Below are 21,331 nucleotides of genomic sequence, written 5' to 3'. Positions count from 1 at the left end.
AAAAGGGCACTTCAATACAATATCTGTAACTAATGCTTAGTCATTTCAACAAAAATTCTCATTATGGTGTCATGCAATTTGGAGTATTGATCAAAGCAATGCACTTCTCTCTCTCCCTCACACACCCAGAGTGGGAGAGAGAGAGAGAGAGAGAGAGAGAGAGAAAGTGGGCGAGTGAGAACCAGCTGCTGCTTGCTAAAGATGGGCTGGGCGTGAGACAGGCTGAAAGTGGAATGTCCTGAACTTTTCCCCTCTCTTTCTCCCTTATTGTTTACAGCCCTCCTTATCCTGCATGGGGAGTGAAACCGGACAGAGGCGAGAGGGAGGGGGCAGTGAGGCGATAAAGTGGCACCTGGCTGGCAGGTGTTGGAGGAGGCTGCCAGAGTGCACCGTGGCCCAGATCAACGGCCCCGCTCACCTGAGTGGGCACCAGCCCCAGCTCCGCCTCTCCACCAGGCAGAGAAAGGAGCTGGGCATGGCCTGACAGGCAGGTGCATCTGCTCCCACTCAGTAGGGCAGACAGGCAGCCATTGAACAGAATAAAGGGGCCAGGTCGGTTGGTCGGTCGGTTTAGTGGGCGGCTGAGTAATTAGTCAGGGAGACCTCATATATACCTGGAAGATGTGGTGACGAAGTTGTGAGGCAGTAGGTGGTGAAGGGGAGGTGATATGTGGTGTAGGTCATACCTCTCCCGTGTGTCCAGATATGGGTGGCCTGGTCTCAGAGTAAAGGGTAAAGGCTATATGGAGGTGTGGGCATAGGGACATCTCCTTCTATTCTGTTCCTGTGGCTTCACAAAAGGTGAGAATGGCCCAATACCTCACCATAAAGACCTGCGGAGTTGGATCCCTTTAATTATATAATCTGCGTTTTCCCTGGGCGAAACATAAGTTCGCACCCTGGTGCGGCAACTTCAAAAGGTCCTGTAAAAGCAAGCCTCCCGCATTTGGTGAAAGGGGTGAGAGAACGGGCCGGGGCCAGCAGGTATCATTAGAGCTTATAGAGGTAGGTTAGCTAAGCCTTCAGGTGAACAGGGAAAGGTGGAGAAGTAGGTGGTGACTAAACCTGCCCCTCCACAGCTGCTCCTGGATCAGTTTCCTCGCTCCTCCTCTATTAACCATGGTGGCGGGATTTAAGATGTGAAAGATGATCCACAATCAGCAGCTGGATGGTGAATGGAATCTTTTTGTTCAGTATTCTTCAACTTTCTAGATGCCACACTACTTATAAGGGTGACAGCTTGAGATTCAATAGAGGGACAGAATTGGCAGTTCAATTGGATTTTCAATAGCAGATATGTTGGTATTAGGTCTATTCACCCAAATAAGAAAGACCTTGAGATACAGTCAAACCACCTGATGGATCAGGTGAAGCATATTGATCAGGAACAAAAAAAAAGAGTAGTAATTCCCTTATTACAGAACGAGAGAGAGGAAAGACAAATAATGGAGAAAAAAACCCTCAGTAATCAGTGAGAACATGGTGCAGCTGCTCAGAACCCTTTCAGGTCAGTGAGAATGACAAGAAATTAGTAGAACAATTCTGGAAGGACTGACGACCGCCATAATGAGCTCACTAGTAGGGAAATACAGGTTCAGAAGCAGTGTGAATTATGATATTTTTGCTACTCCAGAAACAAAAAGGGTTACCAGGGGGTCAGTCCCACGTGCTGTAACTAGCGTTGGTAGTCCTGTGAGCAACAAACACCACCTTCTTCAAGCAGTAGGAGGCAAGACCAACTAGTCTGTTTGTCACTGCATGTGAATGCCTCACTTTGTTTCCAATATCCTCTTTAGTAAAGAGAGAGGGAGCGAGAGAGCTAACCCTGTTGGGTCCTCCTCCCCTGTCAGCACCTGCATTCTTAAAATGCTTGGAGAACTGACATCTCTCATCCATGGCCTTTCAGCGCACAGAGCAAAAGGTTGCCAGGCTATGACATCATTTAGTTTGGCAGGTAACACAGAGTGCTAGCTTCCCATGAGCATCTTCTGCAGGGAATGTGTGTGTGTGTGTGGGGGGGGGGGGGGTAGAGGCACTGACAGCTGGCGATCTGACAGAGAGACACGTGACTCATTCAACCAATTACTGTAACCCTGATTCCTCATGCTGTTTGGTATGCATGTAGGCCTAGAGACCAGCGTTTCCCAAACTCGGTTTTTGCCCTAGCACTCCACAGCTGATTCCAATAGTCAGCTCATCATCAAGTTTTACATTTGAATCAGCTTTTTCGTGCTAGGGCAAAACCAAAAACCTTTGCGTCCCGTTGACTGAGTTTGGGAAACACTGGCCTAGAAGTTGATGAAACTGAGTGCCTAGTGAGAAGTGAGGCAGTCCAACACTGAGGTAGCAGAAACAAATCCAGCCAAGCTCAGTGACTGGATAAACGACAGGGTAAACAAAATATGGTCTGGTAAAGAAACACACTGCAGTGATATAGTAGGTTCCTAGGGGATGTAATGACTATAAATGCCACCACAGTCATTACAATACAACTGACTGAGGTCAATGAAACTACAGCAACCACTGGGGATCAACCATTGTCCCGTATCCATGAGCAGGAGGACAGTATGTCTAGAGTCTACATCTCCACGTATATACATCTGCCCAGCCTGCATTCCTCTAGCACAGTCCTTTCCAGGCTGTGGCCCCACAGCTAGCCTGCATGATTTTGTTTCATTTTTAAGGAAATCCGGCTTTCAACCTACCTCTGAATGTTGTTATAGTAAAATGCAAATGGTGCAATTTCGAAATTGGGTAGTGCATCAGCAGTTCCTTTTGTCCTGTCAACTATTGCAGACCACAGAGAGCTATTTATAACTTTTCACAAATGTATAGATCATGTCAGTTCACATTTCTTAGCTAGGTTTTTTAGCCCATTGATTTTCTTGTCATGTTTGAGTCACTGAAATATCACAAACACATAAGACAGGAAAATGTGGAGAATTCCAGGAAATTTACTGCTAAATGTTCTCTGCACCGCACACCATAACAAAATCTGTAGAATTGCATTTTCTCTTCGCCAACAAGAGGAGTCTGAACAGTTTGTATCATGAACAGTGCTTGTGCCAATATAAAGTGTGCAGGGGGAGGGGGCACGGGATGTTCTCCAAAGCTGGAAAGGGGGCCTGAGTAACAAAGTTTGGTAACCCCTGCTCTACCACACATCACCTAGGCCTATCCCTCGTGCTAGTGTTGGCATTCCAGACAGCCAGGCTATGTTTACCTAATCTGTCCTCATCAAGCTGGGTAAACAGTAGTCATTAGTCTGCTGGACTCATTAACCACCTGCTTCTAATTATCACCAATTATGCCTCATCTGGGATGCCTCTGGCTCTGCCTTCACTGCAGTGGTGGGATCTAGATAGAACATGGCTGACATATTGGCAAAATTGATGGAAGCTTCAACCTTTTAAGTTTAAGTTTTAAGTTAACTTCCTGCAATTCTGCACATCTTGCCATGGGCGTAGAGAAAATGTTTTTGTTTTAAAACTAATTTTATGCAATTCTACACATTTTGCCATGGGTGGAGGCAAATGTTTGCAGTTTTTAATATGATATCTGATGATCAATGGGACCCACGCCGGTTGGTAATTCGACCATGCTTACTACAAGTTTAGATAGCTGGCCGCTAATCTAACTTACCAATAAATAAAAAACATGTCATGGGGTAATTGTGTGACTTCTGATGCACAACCAAATCTCCAAATTGCATCTTGGGTATTCTATTATTCTAACTCTCAAAAGTAAGTTCAGACCCCGACTGAGTTCCCCTCCCCAAAAAAGAATTCTAATTGGTCCGCTGGCCTACAAAAGTGTGCCCCGCCAGTTGCCCATCCCTGTTCTAGAATGTAGAACTCACTACTCTGAAAAGACTCAAAGAGAAGGGTCCAGATAGCCCTACACAGGCTAGCTAGCCTACATCATATCTCAATGGTCTGTCATATTGTCATGCAATGGGCTTTTAACCTGATATGTCCCTACATTCTATTGTGGTTGTGGTAAGGTCTTGCACGAGCCCAAACTCACCAAGAGGAAAAGCAAACAAATAGTGGGAGGAGAGGAGGTCAGAGCTTTGATGTCAGGCCCTCTGGAGGTTGGCTTGTTTGCCTTCGTCTGTTTCCAGTAAACATGACGCTTGAGTGTGTGGGGTGTGGAGTGTCAACACCAGTGTGTGTGTGTGTGTTTGTGTACTCTATTAGCATAGAACCACAGAACAAACCCCAGGGACAATGCCTAGAACGGTGCCATGCCTCGATCACCATAATTACCTTTCGGATTGCATTTTATTATGATGTTGTAAAATGTGCTATTTTTATTATTCACAAAAACATGTTTCTCCCGCTGCCCTTCAGGTAGAATAACAGTTCTCCATTCCATTCCATGCCATTCCGCAGTGTGAGCAGGATTCCTCAGTCAAGACTTGCATGCCCCGGGGAGAGCTAATTACCCTTATCTGAAATGACCATCACCAGGATGCATCAGCAGGAAATCTTCATTTAATCTTAGCACTAACTAGCCTGGCCTGATGAGTGTGGAAGAGGGAGACATCAGTCGGTGCTTATGGTCGGGAAGACCCGAGGGTCTCAGAAAACACACAACGCCGGCACCTTCCAACTGATTGCAAACAGTCAGGTAATTATGTAACTTCAAGATAGTTAAATAAAGGTTAAATAAAACATACAAATAAAATATGAAATTGTAGCTGTAGCTATCCAAGAGAGATTTTACCTAATGCATAAAAACAACAAAGGCGGGCCTTGTCTAAAATTTGTTTTACACATTTGAAAGAATCATTTCCAGCCATGCTAAACACATATTTCATCATTTATATAAAGTTCACTGAGATTCCTTTATTTACCTAAAAGCACAAATATAAAATGCTTCCCATGTTTCCCCCTGTACAGCTTTCTTTTTATAAATTGCTTAAAAATCCTATTTACATTGCAAGGCAGGTAAGCAAAAGAAACAGCTTTCATGACAAATATATGAATAAAAACTAGTCCTTTCCCATTTTTACTCCCTATTAAATCATTTCATTAAGAACAGAGGTGTATTTTGTTTTGTTTGATGGCATATAGTGATTTGCCATCAAACGAAAGTGATAAAAGACTTAACATGAACAAAACGCTTAGCAACGTAATCTTTCAAACTCACTTTTAAAGGAACGGATGCAGGGAGAGAGGCATTTGTTCAGTGGTTTGAGTGCAAAAACATACAAAATGTGACAACATAGGACGAATCAGAATTGAGAGAGCACTAACAATATTGTCCCTTTTGAGTCCCTGACATTCACACAGAAATATGTGATAGCCAGTAAAGGCCCTGTTTATTTTGGATTGGCACAAGCCTGGTCGGACATAGGTTCCAATGGTGTGTGAGGGGTGAAGGGTCATCAGCTGAGATGCAGGTGAGGGTGCTGGTGGAGTTGGGTGACCAGCTCCTCCTCTGTAGGCTCCTGAATTTGTTCTCTGGAAGGAACAGTGCAGTTTTAAAGACAGGACACGAAACTGTGTCAAGAGACACACAACGAGTTGAAGCGGAGCACGCTCATGCAAGCGGCTGCTGTAGTCCACAACGTGCATTTAGGGACGGGCATTAAAGGTTGCTCTTCTGACTTATCAACCACACCTTCAGCAAATTGTTCAGCGACATGCGTTTAGTTAAGTGGTTAAAAAGGGGGGCGGATGTTTTTGCGACCAATTATATTAGTGATGGGGTACAAATTGATACAGTTACATATCGCAATATTATTTGTGACGATATTATTTCGATACTTTTGACTAGTAACGATTTTTTACCCAAAAAAATGCTAGTCGGCTGTACCTGCGCCTAAACACCTAAGCTGTACCTGCGCCTAAACACCTAAGCTGTACCTGCGCCTAAACACCTAAGCTGTACCTGCGCCTAAACACCTAAGCTGTACCTGCGCCTAAACACCTAAGCTGTACCTGCGCCTAAACACCTAAGCTGTACCTGCGCCTAAACACCTAAGCTGTACCTGCGCCTAAACACCTAAGCTGTACCTGCGCCTATCCTATATAATGCATTATCTACAAGCTAGGTCACAAAGAAATACATGCCCTTTAAGAGTTTGTTATCAGAAAGCTCCCCAGACACAATTGCCCAGATAAATGTGAGTAGCCAAAGAGCATGGTTTAAGGCAGTGCCTTTTGATGCTAAATGACGTACAGCCAAAACATTTGACTGCATTCACAGAGAACTGGCAGAACCGCTGACAGTCAGGGCATCCCCGTTGGTGACTGGGATAGGCCTAAAACCAACACCAAATAGTAGGAATATGCAGCCGCCCAGACAACAAACAGAAGCAAAAAGCCAGAGCGGAGTTAAAAAGCAACCTACCTGAACATGAGCTGGACAGTGGTCTCATAGCCTGTTCGCTCAACGTCCGCCACTGAACATGTGACACTTCGGTCCCACTTATAGATGAAGTTCTTTCACATAAAACGGAGGATTCATTGAGCTTACATCTTTTCAGAAAACATCTTGCACTTAAACTACAGTAAGTACAAATCAGGCCAGCATAAGTTGATACATACCTCCAAGATGAGAGCCACAAACAAGTTGACCCACATGACAGAGGAGGTAAGCCACCAGGAAACAAAGTAGACCTTGGACCACCTGGGAGGAGAGAAGAAACCTGATCAACTGTTTACATGGACACATCCTCATTACCCATAATCACTGTTTTACAAACGGAGCCCCATACACAATTAACTTGTCTTCATGCTCTTTAAGCAGGGCAAATAACGAACATAAACTATGGCCCCACTCCTACATGTATTTTCACTGTTACTAGCCTTGTTCCTGAGTTGGGTACAAAAGCTTATTTAACCAACCAAACAGTTGCAATTCTTTAGAGAACAACTGAAAATAGATAAATATTATGAAGTGGGAGCTCACTAAAGTAAGGTTTGGCCCAAAGTGAAAAGGACTGATGTGCTTCACCGTCAACTGCTGCCCTCTAGTGGATAGCGAAACGAATTGAAGCGTCTGACAGTTGGATCACAAGAATCATGTACGGATTTGTATTATTGTTGGCTTACTCTGTGGTGTATCTGGTGTAGGCATCCATAAACACCTGCCAGTTATTCACCACCATGATGTTGTAAAGGAGGACGAGGGAAGACTGAGCAAAACCGAGGGAGAGGAGAAAGAAATCACTGGTTAGTGTCCACTCTCTCTCTCTCTCTCTCAACATTTAGACACAATTTAAAGATTCCTTTGATTGATCAGGACTGAAATGTCAACATATCCACCATGGTATTTTACGGGTGTCTTTTAAAAGTTACTTCAGTGCATTATCCCCTTGAAAGGTTACCCGCACAACACCAGCCTTCCCAGTCTGAGCCAGTACACATGAGTCACAGATAGAATACCAACCATGTGTTTTACAGTTTCATTCCCTCCAAAGTCTATTCTCATTAAACCGGTCTCTTACAACAGTAGACAGAATATTGGCCTTGAGCTAAGCCTGCCCTGTGTTCTCTGTCTATGATTCTACTTCACAGGCTGGCAGAGCGAGAGACAAGAGAAGGGCACCCACAGCAAAGTCGTCAAAGTTGTTTGGCCAGTAGCCCAGCTGCTCGTAGGAACCACACTCCATGGTGAAGTTAATGGTGATGTTCTCCATACTGGAATTGGACATCACACTGTAATGAATACGTACAAAACAACTTCCAATTACCTCACGCAGTAAACACATTAAAACAGCCATATTAGCTACTGTATGAGGCCATTGCTACTTTCGATGTTTGTGAATAGTGTACAAGCGTTCAAATACATCATTGTCAAACTGTACCTCATCTTCCCTGGAGCTGTGATGGCTCCCTGGAACAGCCAGATGCCAAGGACAGCAAACACATAGAACACCACCTAAAGAACAAACAGAATGTTAGCTGTGATAGGGAATCCATGATGTCCAGCAAACAGACGCCTAATGTATGGAGATGCATTTAAAATGACTAGCTGGATGAGAGAACGAAAGAGAGAAAAAAGTGTCATTGTGTCACTCACCACTAGTATTCCTGCAAAAGCTCGGAGGTTTTTCACCAGGTCAACCAAAGTACTCGCTACAAGGGCCATCAGCTAAAAGAGGCATTAAAACACAAGGATTACTATTTTTATATATTGTAATACCAACATGCATAACCAGAGATGATAAAGACATTGGCTGTACCGGCATGAATTTACAACAATAAAACTCTATTGACAATAGAGTACACCAAAATAGAGCAAGTCAAGCAATAAACCATTTCCACCACTAGGTGGAGCCAAATACAACATATACAATGGTCTTATCACATATATTGAAAATGATGGCACTAATACTACCCAGTGGCACCACTTCCTCACCTTGATATCAGGGATGATTCGGAGGAAGCGGACGACGATGAGCATGTTGACCAGACGCACCATCTCCCACAGAGACATCAGACCACGCGACGCTGGGTTCCTGGGACAACCACACAACACAAAGGTGTATTCAATCTCACACTGCTACTTAGTTTCTTATCTATCATCGTTCATCCATTCCGAGCATTTTATTCAACTCTCTTCCTCTGCTATGTTTATCACTATGTAACATCTCTTCATGTCCTTGTTTCTGTTTTAGACCATTCCCATGTACCTATGTGTGTGTGTGTGTGTTACCCCCCCCCCCCTTTATTTTCCTTTTTTCACCCTTTTATTTAACTAGGCAAGTCAGTAAAGAACAAATTCTTACAATGACTGCCTACCCCCAACCAAGCCCAGACAGCGCTGGGATATGACCAAAGGGTTCCTGGGACAACCACACCACACAAAGGTTTATTCAATCTCACAGTGCTACTTAGTTAGATACTAATCGTTCATCTATCCGTAGTGTTTTACTTAGTAACACTCTTCCTCTGTAGTGTTTTACTCAGTAACACTCTTCCTCTGCTATGTTTATCATGTCCCATCACCATGTACCATATCTATGTCCATGCTTCTATTCCTGTTTTCAACCATCCCCATGTACCATATCTATGTCCATGCTTCTATTCCTGTTTTCAACCATCACCATGTACCATATCTATGTCCATGCTTCTATTCCTGTTTTCAACCATCCCCATGTACCATATGTATATGTCCATGTTTCTATTCCTGTTTTCAATCATCCCCATGTACCATATCTATATGTCCATGTTTCTATTCCTGTTTTCAACCATCACCATGTACCATATCTATGTCCATGCTTCTATTCCTGTTTTCAACCATCCCCATGTACCATATCTATATGTCCATGCTTCTATTCCTGTTTTCAATCATTCCCATGTACCATATATATGTCCATGCTTCTATTCCTGTTTTCAACCATCCCCATGTACCATATATATATATGTTCATGCTTCTATTCCTGTTTTCAATCATTCCCATGTACCATATCTATGTCCATGCTTCTATTCCTGTTTTCAACCATCCCCATGTACCATATCTATATGTCCATGTTTCTATTCCTGTTTTCAATCATTCCCATGTACCATATCTATATGTCCATGTTTCTATTCCTGTTTCAACCATCCCCATGTACCATATGTATATGTCCATGCTTCTATTCCTGTTTTCAACCATCCCCATGTACCATATCTATATGTCCATGTTTCTATTCCTGTTTTCAACCATCCCCATGTACCATATCTATATGTCCATGCTTCTATTCCTGTTTTCAATCATTCCCATGTACCATATCTATGTCCATGCTTCTATTCCTGTTTTCAACCATCCCCATGTACCATATCTATATGTCCATGTTTCTATTCCTGTTTTCAACCATCCCCATGTACCATATCTATATGTCCATGCTTCTATTCCTGTTTTCAACCATCCCCATGTACCATATCTATATGTCCATGTTTCTATTCCTGTTTTCAACCATCCCCATGTACCATATCTATATGTCCATGTTTCTATTCCTGTTTTCAACCATCCCCATGTACCATATGTATATGTCCATGCTTCTATTCCTGTTTTCAACCATCCCCATGTACCATATCTATTTCCATGCTTCTATTCCTGTTTTCAACCATCACCATGTACCATATCTATGTCCATGCTTCTATTCCTGTTTTCAACCATCCCCATGTACCATATGTATATGTCCATGTTTCTATTCCTGTTTTCAATCATCCCCATGTACCATATCTATATGTCCATGTTTCTATTCCTGTTTTCAACCATCACCATATCTATGTCCATGCTTCTATTCCTGTTTTCAACCATCCCCATGTACCATATCTATATGTCCATGCTTCTATTCCTGTTTTCAATCATTCCCATGTACCATATCTATGTCCATGCTTCTATTCCTGTTTTCAACCATCCCCATGTACCATATCTATATGTCCATGCTTCTATTCCTGTTTTCAATCATTCCCATGTACCATATCTATGTCCATGCTTCTATTCCTGTTTTCAACCATCCCCATGTACCATATCTATATGTCCATGTTTCTATTCCTGTTTTCAATCATTCCCATGTACCATATCTATATGTCCATGTTTCTATTCCTGTTTTCAATCATTCCCATGTACCATATCTATATGTCCATGTTTCTATTCCTGTTTTCAACCATCCCCATGTACCATATGTATATGTCCATGCTTCTATTCCTGTTTTCAACCATCCCCATGTACCATATCTATATGTCCATGTTTCTATTCCTGTTTTCAACCATCCCCATGTACCATATCTATATGTCCATGCTTCTATTCCTGTTTTCAACCATCCCCATGTACCATATATGTCCATGTTTCTATTCCTGTTTTCAACCATCCCCATGTACCATATCTATATGTCCATGTTTCTATTTCTGTTTTCAACCATCCCCATGTACCATATCTATATGTCCATGTTTCTATTCCTGTTTTCAACCATCCCCATGTACCATATCTATATGTCCATGCTTCTATTCCTGTTTTCAATCATCCCCATGTACCATATCTATATGTCCATGCTTCTATTCCTGTTTTCAACCATCCCCATGTACCATATCTATATGTCCATGCTTCTATTCCTGTTTTCAACCATCCCCATGTACCATATGTATATGTCCATGCTTCTATTCCTGTTTTCAACCATCCCCATGTACCTGTGTGTGAGTGTGTAAACCAAATTACTATTTCATCACTATTGTAACTGTATATACAAATGAGCAACATCCTTTAAGACAATTTCATTCTACAGAATGCATTTGTTGAGTGAGAAATATGACCGAAGTGAAGACACCAACCATTTAGGAAATGGAAGCCTGTAGGTGGCAAAAATGGTGATCTGAAGGACCTGTAAAAAAATATATTAAAAAATACTTTCAGTTATATTACCAAGACAGAAATATGCTTAAAGGGGCAGTATGTAGCTTTTGGGGCGACCCGACCAAATTCACATAGAAATGTGAGTTATAGATTTGAGAAGCGGTAGACCCATTCTGTGTGCGCTTTTTCTATGCTCCCCGTTAAGTTACATTTTAGCGTCTTTTTTCTTTGGGTTTTGTACACCAGCTTCAAACAGCTGAAAAAAACAAACAATATATTTGGTTATTGAAAATATATTTCAGAGCAGTTTAGATTGTACAATGATTCTCTACACACACTATACATTGTCAAACTGAAATTAGGAGAAGCATCGAAATGGTCGAGTGATTTCTACATATTGCACCTTTAATATGTTTCCTGTCATTTTCAGAATATCTTACCAGAAGGCAAAATGTGAGAAGACCATCAAAGATGTTGTTTCTGTATGACAGGTAGCCTCTCCACCCAAAGGCTAATATCTTTAGACTCATCTCCATCAGGTAGTATAGAATAAAGAAGCAGTTAATAACTTCCATGTAGTAGTCATCCCGCTCTGCGATGGACTTCTCGGAGTCAAGCACCAGTATGGTCTGCAACACACAGAGAGAGAAACAGAGAGACCAAACAAGTTGAGCCTCGGTCTAATATGCTGAAAAAACAAACAACAGGCACGACATACTGTCTGTGAGAAGGTCCTGGACTTACACAGATGCACATGACATTGGCCAGGGCCACGGCATTGCCCACTATCATTACATAGTAGTGGCTGAAAACCAACTGAAGCTTCTGGAGGAGTGGAGAGTTGTACTCTGGCTTCGGAGGGTGCTGCAGGAGAAAGACAAAGAAGACTTGTCAAATCATACAGGGGCAATCCAGCTATCATTTAGGTAAAATAAGCCAGTTTAGAACCAACAATGAAGTTCATCCAAAACAGTAACATTGATCCAGTGAAGAAGCACAGAGTAGTTAATGAGCTGTGGCCCCACCTCTTTGATGCGGTCCTTGTCCAGCTCATCAAAAAGACCCCGGAAGGCCTCCCACTGGATGAAGCCATCTGACAACTGCTGCAATCTCTACAGGAAGAGAGAGACATATAGAGAGCGAGAGAGAGACAGGGAAACAGGCAAATTCAAAGGGAGTTATATTCAAATGTTTATCCACATGTTCTAAAGATTTACACTGTAGTCTATTCTCACCTTGATGATGGCTTGTCTATAGTAGGACTTCATTTGTACCCTCGCCATGACCTGCAAAGAGGCATCCACCCGCACACGCTCTCTGGGAGGGACAAGATGTAAGGCCATTCAGTGTGTGTGTGTGTCTTTGTGTGTGTAGGTCTTAAGGGTAAGAGAATGGGCAGTCTTACACATGCTCCTCTGAGTGTGTAGCGTCCTGACCCCGCCCCTGGCAGGACATGACCTCAAAGGCAGCTCTGACGCCTAGTCTCCTCCTTAGGATGGACGCCTGGACAGACATCTGCCACAAGAGAACATTTTCATCATGATATTCTATGGGGTTTACGCTGTACCTTAAAATGCTCTGATATTTAAATCATATCAGTCCAGTGCCAGTCTTAAACTCACCAGCAGGTATCCCCTGAACTGGTTGTAAATGATGGCAGTTAGTAAGTTCATCAAGAAGTAGGTTCCTGGAAGCAGTAAATAGGACAAATTAACAACAGACTGTATTACCACTCAATCTGTTTCATATTTCCCTTGTCCCTGAACAGTTCATTTGGTGGCTAGCTCTTACCAAAACCACTAAAGAGAATGAAGAAGATGGAGTATCCTCGGTTTAAGGAATAGGCCGGAATCATCACTGTTAAAAACACGAAGACAACTTTAGGTGGAGTAGACAGCAGGAAATATATGTTTAGTTCACTATGACCTACACAGTGAACTTACCATCAGGGTTATTGGCTGTAGTGAGGAGCACCAAGAGAGAGGAGAGAGACGTGGGCAAGTCTCTGAAGTAGGTCTCCCACTCCCCGTTGTGCTTCGGGTTCTAGGGACAAAACAGAGGTAATACGGAGATACTTAACTCCCTTATAACAACAATGTTAAATGGACATCCACTGTGCTTCATCCTGGTCATGTGGGGGTGAGTTTCTGTACAGGTCTCTATTCAGGCAGTTGTAATACTACACATCTACAAGCTCTGTTAAAGCCTGTTTCCCCCCGAGTGAATAAAACAATTGTGAGGTAAGGTAAAAGGGCATGTTCAGGATTGAGAACTGGGCGTCAACAGTACAGCCAGCAGGGTGGAATAGAACATACCTCTCCTTTAGCAAAGAGCAGCATGCCAATCATGGTGAAGAGGCAGAGGTGGAGGGCCAGGAGCAGGATAACACTGGAAGGTAAGAGAGAGGGGAGTGGTGCATTAGACACACACCCCTGCAATGACAGTCAGGCCTATATACATGTACAAGTAGATTAAGGTGCCCTCTGCGGGTCTCACATGTACTGAAACAAGAGTGAATCATGTATCAGTATATAACCCTACATATACCCTACAAAGCAGTTTTAGAGAACTATGTATGTGATAACAGAAGTGAGAGTATTTTGAGGTTGACGATCATTGTAAAGCTGTGAAGTGAAGATATGAGATTGAACAGAGATTGAAGTGTTGGTGTTTAACACAATTACCTGGCTATCTCTGGGAGAGTCCTCTTGATGCACTTTAATGTTTTCTTCATCAGGGAGGAGTTTTGAAGGAGGAAGAAGGGCCGAATGAGTCTCCTAACTCGTAAGTTCTGACATCGAACAACAAAGGGAAAGAGCAATATTCCATTTGAGTCTTTGTATTGTAAACGATGTCTTTATATCAACTGTCAAGAGACATGTTACAGAGGATGTATAAACCAATATTTGGAATATGATCTCACCTGATCACAATACATGCTCAACGTCAACGTCCAATCAATTACAGATGCTGAGATGGCCAAGATGTAGACAATCAACCACTTGCATTTCCGGAACTCGTCCCAGCCAATCAAATAGCTCTAAGGACAATAGATTAAGCTTGAGCCATATATATATATTTATTGCAAATAAAGACACAAAATGGATGTTCATGTACTTTGAGATTTCTTGTTGCCCATCTACTCTCTTCCCCGTTGACATTGTCAGAAACATGGCCTGATGGTTACCTTGGTAGTGAGGTCAATGGCAAAGATGATGAGGCAGACAATCTCTATGCCCTCTGTCAGGCCACAGGGGGGCTCCCAGGGGGGAGGTCTGAAGCGGGGGTCTGATGTGTAGGAGAAAGACGAGGGCCTCTCGATGAAAGCCAGCATCAAGACGACCGCAATAGTCAGGCCCAGCCCCCTGAGCAACACAGAGAGTCGTTTAACAATGACACAAAACCCACAAGAGGGTTTCAAACTGAGAACGGGAAGGGTGATGGTTGGCTTCACCGTCATAAAGTGCTCTTCTCACTACACTTAACCACAGAGGAAGCTAAGACAGGACAGAGTTAAGTCAGCAATGACTGACGACAATACTGAATACTGCACATTGCAGTGAGATGCAGTGCAGAGAGGATATAAGGATTGGCTTTAGAGGATAGGACAAATATAAGAATAGAAACATGCAGAACAATCCAGAACAATACACTCACTCATGACTCATCACGACAGTAGGGGCTTACCATTGCCATAACCTGGAGTAGTACCACCTGTACAGACGTAACGAGTTTGTATCCACTCTATGATTGATGGATCGGTACTGTAGAACGAGAAACACATTTCATTGTTTTGAAACCGCAGTTTACGGACAGTTCATAATCAAGTCATACAAATAATATATTTCAATCAGTTACAGCGAGAGTTCACACAAAGGATATATATGTTTCACCTGTATGGCGTCCTCAATAAACACAACAGCTTGCTGGAGGTAGAGATCCACATCACCTGTGTAAGAGGAGAGGGAAATGATTCAGCAAGTGATGTGAAACAATAGTTTTTCTCAAGCAAATGAAGTCATACTTTGTGTTGGTTGAAAACAAAACATTGAAAACAAACCTATCGACCTATCTGTAGTTTTTCTCAAGCAGAATAATAAACCACAACCAAAACCTTGCATCTCATGCTCACCTTTTATCAGTGGCCACTGATTATACAACAAAAACAGTACTGACTGTTCCACAGAGGTCAAAGTCTGAGCACGTATCCTAATCCTGTGATAGGCCTGTGTGCATGTGTTTGCAATAAAGTTCAATACTAGCGTGTCTGAATTCATCTTAATCTTTCAAATATTCCAATTGAATTATAACCAAGTCTGGATGGATAGTGTGCTTCAAACATCCCTCGCCAAGTCAGATTAAATTAGCTACTGATTCCAGGCATTTTTCCACAGACCTGATCACACATCTAAATGTCAACTGAACTCTCTTTCACTTACTGGACTATCACTTCAATTCAATTATTATTTTCAGTTTGGGTCTACAATAATATATCACATTCATACAGCTATTTTGATCTGTGTCAAGAAGCCACATTATCTCCTGGATTTGTCTTTGTCCCCATTTGTCCCTCTACAAATGAGTGAATTTGGCTAATTCAGCTAATTCAGTTAGTCGGGAGCTTCATGAAATGGGTTTCCATGGCTGAGCAGCCACACACAAGCCTAAGTTCACCATGCACAATGCCAAGTTTTGGCTGGAGTGGTGTAAAGCTTGCTGCCATTGGACTCTGGAGCAGTGGAAATGTGTTCTCTGGAGTGATGAATCACACTTCAGCATCTGGCAGTCCGACAGATGAATCTGGGTGTGGCGGATGCCAGGAGAACGCTACCTACCCGAATGCATAGTGCCAACTGTAAAGTTTGGTGGAAGTGGAAGAATGGTCTGGGGCTGTTTTTCTTGGTTCAGGCCAGGCCCCTTAGTTCCAGTGAAGGGAAATCTTAACGATAGAGCATACAATGACATTCTAGACAATTCTGTGGTTCCAACTTTGTGGCAACAGTTTGGGCAAGGCCCTTTCCTGTTTCAGCATGACAATGCCCCCGTGGACAAAGCGAGGTCCAAACAAAAATGGTTTGTCGAGATCAGTGTGGAATAACTTGACTAGCCTGCACAGAACCCTGACCTCAAACCCATCGAACACTTTTGGGATTCATTGGAACGCTGACTCTGAGACAGGCCTAATCTTTGCCCAATCTCACTAATGCTCTTGTAGCTGAATGGAAGCAAGTCCCTGCATCAATGTTCCAACATCTAGTGGAAAGCCTTCCCAGAAGAGTGGAGGCTGTTATTGCAGCAAATTAATGCTTATGATATTGGAATGAGGTGTTTGACAAGCAGGTGTCCACATACTTTTGGCAATGTGCTCTATTTCATTACATGACTGCCTCAAGCAAAAAAAGCTTTGTATGGGGTGTAAAGTAGAGCTGCACATCATCAGTAAAACGGGACGTTTGAAAAGGGCAGAGTAATCTAGGGCAGGGCCATCCTTGTTCAACAGGACATAACACAATGTGGAGCTTGGCATTTCAACCTGGCTTCAGGGCAATTCATAGGATTTGGGCTGTTTATTGTTTCCCTCCATTTAGTATGACAAGAATGATAGCTTCATTCAAATTCTCAACATACAGCTGAACTGTTTACCCAGAATCCCACTGCCTCTGCAATGTCACTCCACTGGTCTAACCTTTAAACGTAAATTTTCCAGTCATAATACATGGTCACATGCATGTTTGATAGTATTTCCCTTTTCAGGTGACTATTATTTTCTTTACATATTTTGAAAGAACATGTCCTGCCCATAGAGCAATTGTTCTTAACCCAGACTGGATGACTCATATTAGACTTTGTTTCACTCCACACTACCACTGCTGACTACAACCACATTATGTGTCATCACTCATCATGGCTGTCTCTGACAAGGGCAACTTTTCTCAAAATCAGTCCACAATATGCTGCCAAAGAAAACTTCCTTTCAACTTCCTGTCACCAAGTATCTTAAAGATTTTTTATAAACACATTGTGGACCACTCAAATAGAGTTTTGAGACATTAAAAACAATTGGTAACACTTTACTTGTAGCATAGCGTCATAACGCCTTACAACACGGTCATAACCATGTCATGACCTGTCATAACACTGTCATAACACATATTTATGTGTGTTGTGACATATATTACAATGTTTTATGGCTGGTTATGACACCTACTTAAGAGTGTTAAAACCCACAAAACCTACCAAACAACATTGGGGTAGGCACACACCAAAATGGTCAATTTCCTGAAATTGACAATTGTATTACCAAGGCAATTGCACATACATTGATATCAAACATGTGCCTACCCCAATGCTCTGTTGCTGATGACTTGCATGATTTCAAGAGCAGGACAGCATTTTTTACTTAAGACTGATATATGGTGATGTATGTGATAGGTCTCTAGACAGTATGAAATGATATATATATATATATATATATATATACACAGTGCCTTGCGAAAGTATTCGGCCCCCTTGAACTTTGCGACCTTTTGCCACATTTCAGGCTTCAAACATAAAGATATAAAACGTTATTTTTTTGTGAAGAATCAACAACAAGTGGGACACAATCATGAAGTGGAACGACATTTATTGGATATTTCAAACTTTTTTAACAAATCAAAAACTGAAAAATTGGGCATGCAAAATTATTCAGCCCCCTTAAGTTAATACTTTGTAGCGCCACATTTTGCTGCGATTACAGCTGTAAGTCGCTTGGGGTATGTCTCTATCAGTTTTACACATCGAGAGACTGAAATTCTTTCCCATTCCTCCTTGCAAAACAGCTCGAGCTCAGTGAGGTTGGATGGAGAGCATTTGTGAACAGCAGTTTTCAGTTCTTTCCACAGATTCTCGATTGGATTCAGGTCTGGACTTTGACTTGGCCATTCTAACACCTGGATATGTTTATTTTTGAACCCTTCCATTGTAGATTTTGCTTTATGTTTTGGATCATTGTCTTGTTGGAAGACAAATCTCCGTCCCAGTCTCAGGTCTTTTGCAGACTCCATCAGGTTTTCTTCCAGAATGGTCCTGTATTTGGCTCCATCCATCTTCCCATCAATTTTAACCATCTTCCCTGTCCCTGCTGAAGAAAAGCATGCCCAAACCATGATGCTGCCACCACCATGTTTGACAGTGGGGATAGCGTGTTCAGGGGGATGAGCTGTGTTGCTTTTACGCCAAACATAACGTTTTGCATTGTTGCCAAAAAGTTCAATTTTGGTTTCCTCTGACCAGAGCACCTTCTTCCACATGTTTGGTGTGTCTCCCAGGTGGCTTGTGGCAAACTTTAAACAACACTTTTTATGGATATCTTTAAGAAATGGCTTTCTTCTTGCCACTCTTCCATAAAGGCCAGATTTGTGCAATATACGACTCATTGTTGTCCTATGGACAGAGTCTCCTACCTCAGCTGTAGATCTCTGCAGTTCATCCAGAGTGACCATGGGCCTCTTGGCTGCATCTCTGATCAGTCTTCTCCTTGTATGAGCTGAAAGTTTAGAGGGACGGCCAGGTCTTGGTAGATTTGCAGTGGTCTGATACTCCTTCCATTTCAATATTATCGCTTGCACAGTGCTCCTTGGGATGTTTAAAGCTTGGGAAATCTTTTTGTATCCAAATCCGGCTTTAAACTTCTTCACAACAGTATCTCGGACCTGCCTGGTGTGTTCCTTGTTCTTCATGATGCTCTCTGCGCTTTTAACGGACCTCTGAGACTATCACAGTGCAGGTGCATTTATACGGAGACTTGATTACACACAGGTGGATTGTATTTATCATCATTAGTCATTTAGGTCAACATTGGATCATTCAGAGATCCTCACTGAACTTCTGGAGAGAGTTTGCTGCACTGAAAGTAAAGGGGCTGAATAATTTTGCACGCCCAATTTTTCCGTTTTTGATTTGTTAAAAAAGTTTGAAATATCCAATAAATGTCATTCCACTTCATGATTGTGTCCCACTTGTTGTTGATTCTTCACAAAAAAATACAGTTTTATATCTTTATGTTTGAAGCCTGAAATGTGGCAAAAGGTCGCAAAGTTCAAGGGGGCCGAATACTTTCGCAAGGCACTGTATATATATATATATATATATATACACACACACACATACATACAGTGGGGTCCGAAATGATTGACAACCTTGATAAAAATGAACAAAAAATAAATAATTTAAATTCTGAGCTACATTGTATTCTCAACAAATGGGGAAATGATATTACTTTACACAATGGCTCAGAAAAATATCTTGTTTAACAGGTAATACCATTTTTCTCAAAAAGGTAGGGCTAAAAATGATTGACACCACTGTTTTCAATACCTCACCTCGCGGGATAATAGCTGTAGTACTGTTGTTGCCTATAACGTTACAATGCATGGGTGGATATTTACCTAGTAGTTGTCCACACCAACATATGTAGTGATTAACAAACACTAGCTAGCTAACTTGGTACTGTAGTTAGCTAGCTAAATGAATAGTTTAGAGCTAACGTTAGCTATATGTTATGAAAACGTTAAGAAAATAAGATTTTAATGTGTTTGACAATGTGTGAATTCGTTAGCTATTGGTATGTAGCCTTAGCTTTTAGTGTGTCTTTCTTTAGCTGTATTACCCCATTGTTGCATAGTCTACTCTGATTTCTGTTCCTTACTTATATTTTTCAGAGAAAGTAGCTAGCTCATGCATCTGTATCCATTGTGGAGGTTAAGGCTTTGAGGGAGGCAGCCATAAAAAAAAAAACTTGGGAGTCTTAACTTCCTGTGAGTGACCTCAAAGACAAATGTCCGGGCCTGTTTCAGCCCACTCGCGTCCAATTACAGTTGAATGACAATATACAATAATTAATGGAATGATTCATCATTATTCTTTGTTGTTTTGATCTGAGATACGCATCACAGCATCAGTCCCATATCTCTGTTTCTTTCTCTCACAGATTGAGAAGGAATTCAGAAGGATTATAACCACCCGGCTTTCAGTCCACCTTCATGGAGAAGCTGGATCATTACAAGACTGTTGTCATTGTTCAAGATGAGAGGTGCTGCAAAGAAGGCGATGCAGAGCATCCTGGAAGTGCTACGGGGTATGCGCTCACGATAGTCACATTACAGTCAATAATTACATTTGGTTGACCGTAGTATACAACCATTTTAATTCCATCTCATGTCACTGTAACGCTGTCTAGACAAGAAGAGACTGGGTGATCAGCGGCCTGATCGTATACTTCGGCGAAAGGGTAGAGGACCGTATCATGTCACATGTCACAACATGTCTAAATATGTGTAATGCCAGCGTTGTGAAAATATTATGTCAGTCGTGACATGAAATGGTTATGACCGTGTTATAACATGTTATGAAGCTATGCTTCAAATATTGTGAACAACTGAAACGCTTACCTCCTCCGACACAGCAATACTCTGCAGCAACCGAGTAGGACAGACGTCTTGTCTTTGGGGATCCCTTTTCAAGGTGATCATTGTTGTCAGGGTGGGAGCCGTAGTTAATGCTTCCAGTCAGCAGTGGTTCCGATTCCATCTAGTAATTTGACCTAACTAAGCGAGTGTAAACTTGTTTATGCGGCGCCTGTAACTCAGGTAAAACAAACTGAACCTCCGCCAAGTGTAAATGGCCAGTTTTAGTGAAGAGAATGATAACTATACTGGAACTGTCAGAGAGACAGAAAACATGTTATGCTGTCAAATTCGTGTAAATTCGTTAAATCCATAGTTTTATATTTACAGACAGTTTCTCCACTTAGTTACGACTGTACGGGAAATCTGTTTTTAGGAAACGAACTCCTCCCTGTGTTCTCTCAAGTATCACTTTTCACCAGCGGGTGACTCACCGCGCCACTGAGCTATACCGCGCGTAACTCAAGAGTAGCCTGTCCCCAAAGTAGCTCTTAATTTAAAACAATGGTAGTCTACTTAAGGTCTAGTGGTAGTTTACTCTCTATTTTGTTAGTCAGCAGCTTTCTACGCGCCAGTAAAAGTGGTGCGTTAGA

General features: G+C 42.1%; 1 protein-coding gene across 1 annotated transcript; it reads right to left on the bottom strand.

Moving 5' to 3' along the window:
• Nucleotides 1-4,255: 4,255 nt before the first annotated feature.
• tpcn2 (two pore segment channel 2) lies at nucleotides 4,256-21,320 on the bottom strand. The gene is made up of 24 exons (XM_020489168.2): nucleotides 20,724-21,320; nucleotides 15,186-15,241; nucleotides 14,980-15,056; nucleotides 14,480-14,657; nucleotides 14,216-14,332; nucleotides 13,977-14,083; nucleotides 13,608-13,680; nucleotides 13,236-13,335; nucleotides 13,084-13,149; nucleotides 12,915-12,979; nucleotides 12,698-12,807; nucleotides 12,528-12,609; nucleotides 12,318-12,404; nucleotides 12,037-12,156; nucleotides 11,733-11,921; nucleotides 11,271-11,320; nucleotides 8,374-8,473; nucleotides 8,035-8,106; nucleotides 7,820-7,893; nucleotides 7,565-7,670; nucleotides 7,065-7,147; nucleotides 6,558-6,639; nucleotides 6,361-6,452; nucleotides 4,256-5,468 (listed from the first exon to the last, which is right to left on the bottom strand). The coding sequence occupies exons 1-24, from the start codon at nucleotides 20,860-20,862 to the stop codon at nucleotides 5,393-5,395; spliced, it is 2,301 nt and encodes a 766-aa protein (XP_020344757.1). The 5' UTR covers nucleotides 20,863-21,320; the 3' UTR covers nucleotides 4,256-5,392.
• Between the last annotated feature and the right edge of the window lie 11 nt (nucleotides 21,321-21,331).

This window comes from Oncorhynchus kisutch, linkage group LG8, assembly GCF_002021735.2.
Source record: "Oncorhynchus kisutch isolate 150728-3 linkage group LG8, Okis_V2, whole genome shotgun sequence".
NCBI lineage: Eukaryota > Metazoa > Chordata > Actinopteri > Salmoniformes > Salmonidae > Oncorhynchus > Oncorhynchus kisutch.
Note: the sequence above shows the minus strand (reverse complement) of the source record. Positions and strands in the feature narration are given on the sequence as shown.

Coding starts and splice junctions, on each gene's coding strand:
- tpcn2 (XM_020489168.2), bottom strand. CDS start 20,862: ATGGAATCGGAACCACTGCTGACTGGAAGCATTAACTACGGCTCCCAC. Junction 13,336..13,607: donor TGCTCTTTGCTAAAGGAGAG/GTATGTTCTATT, acceptor TTTTGTCCCTAG/AACCCGAAGCACAACGGGGA. Junction 11,321..11,732: donor TTCTCACATTTTGCCTTCTG/GTAAGATATTCT, acceptor ATTTTTTTACAG/GTCCTTCAGATCACCATTTT.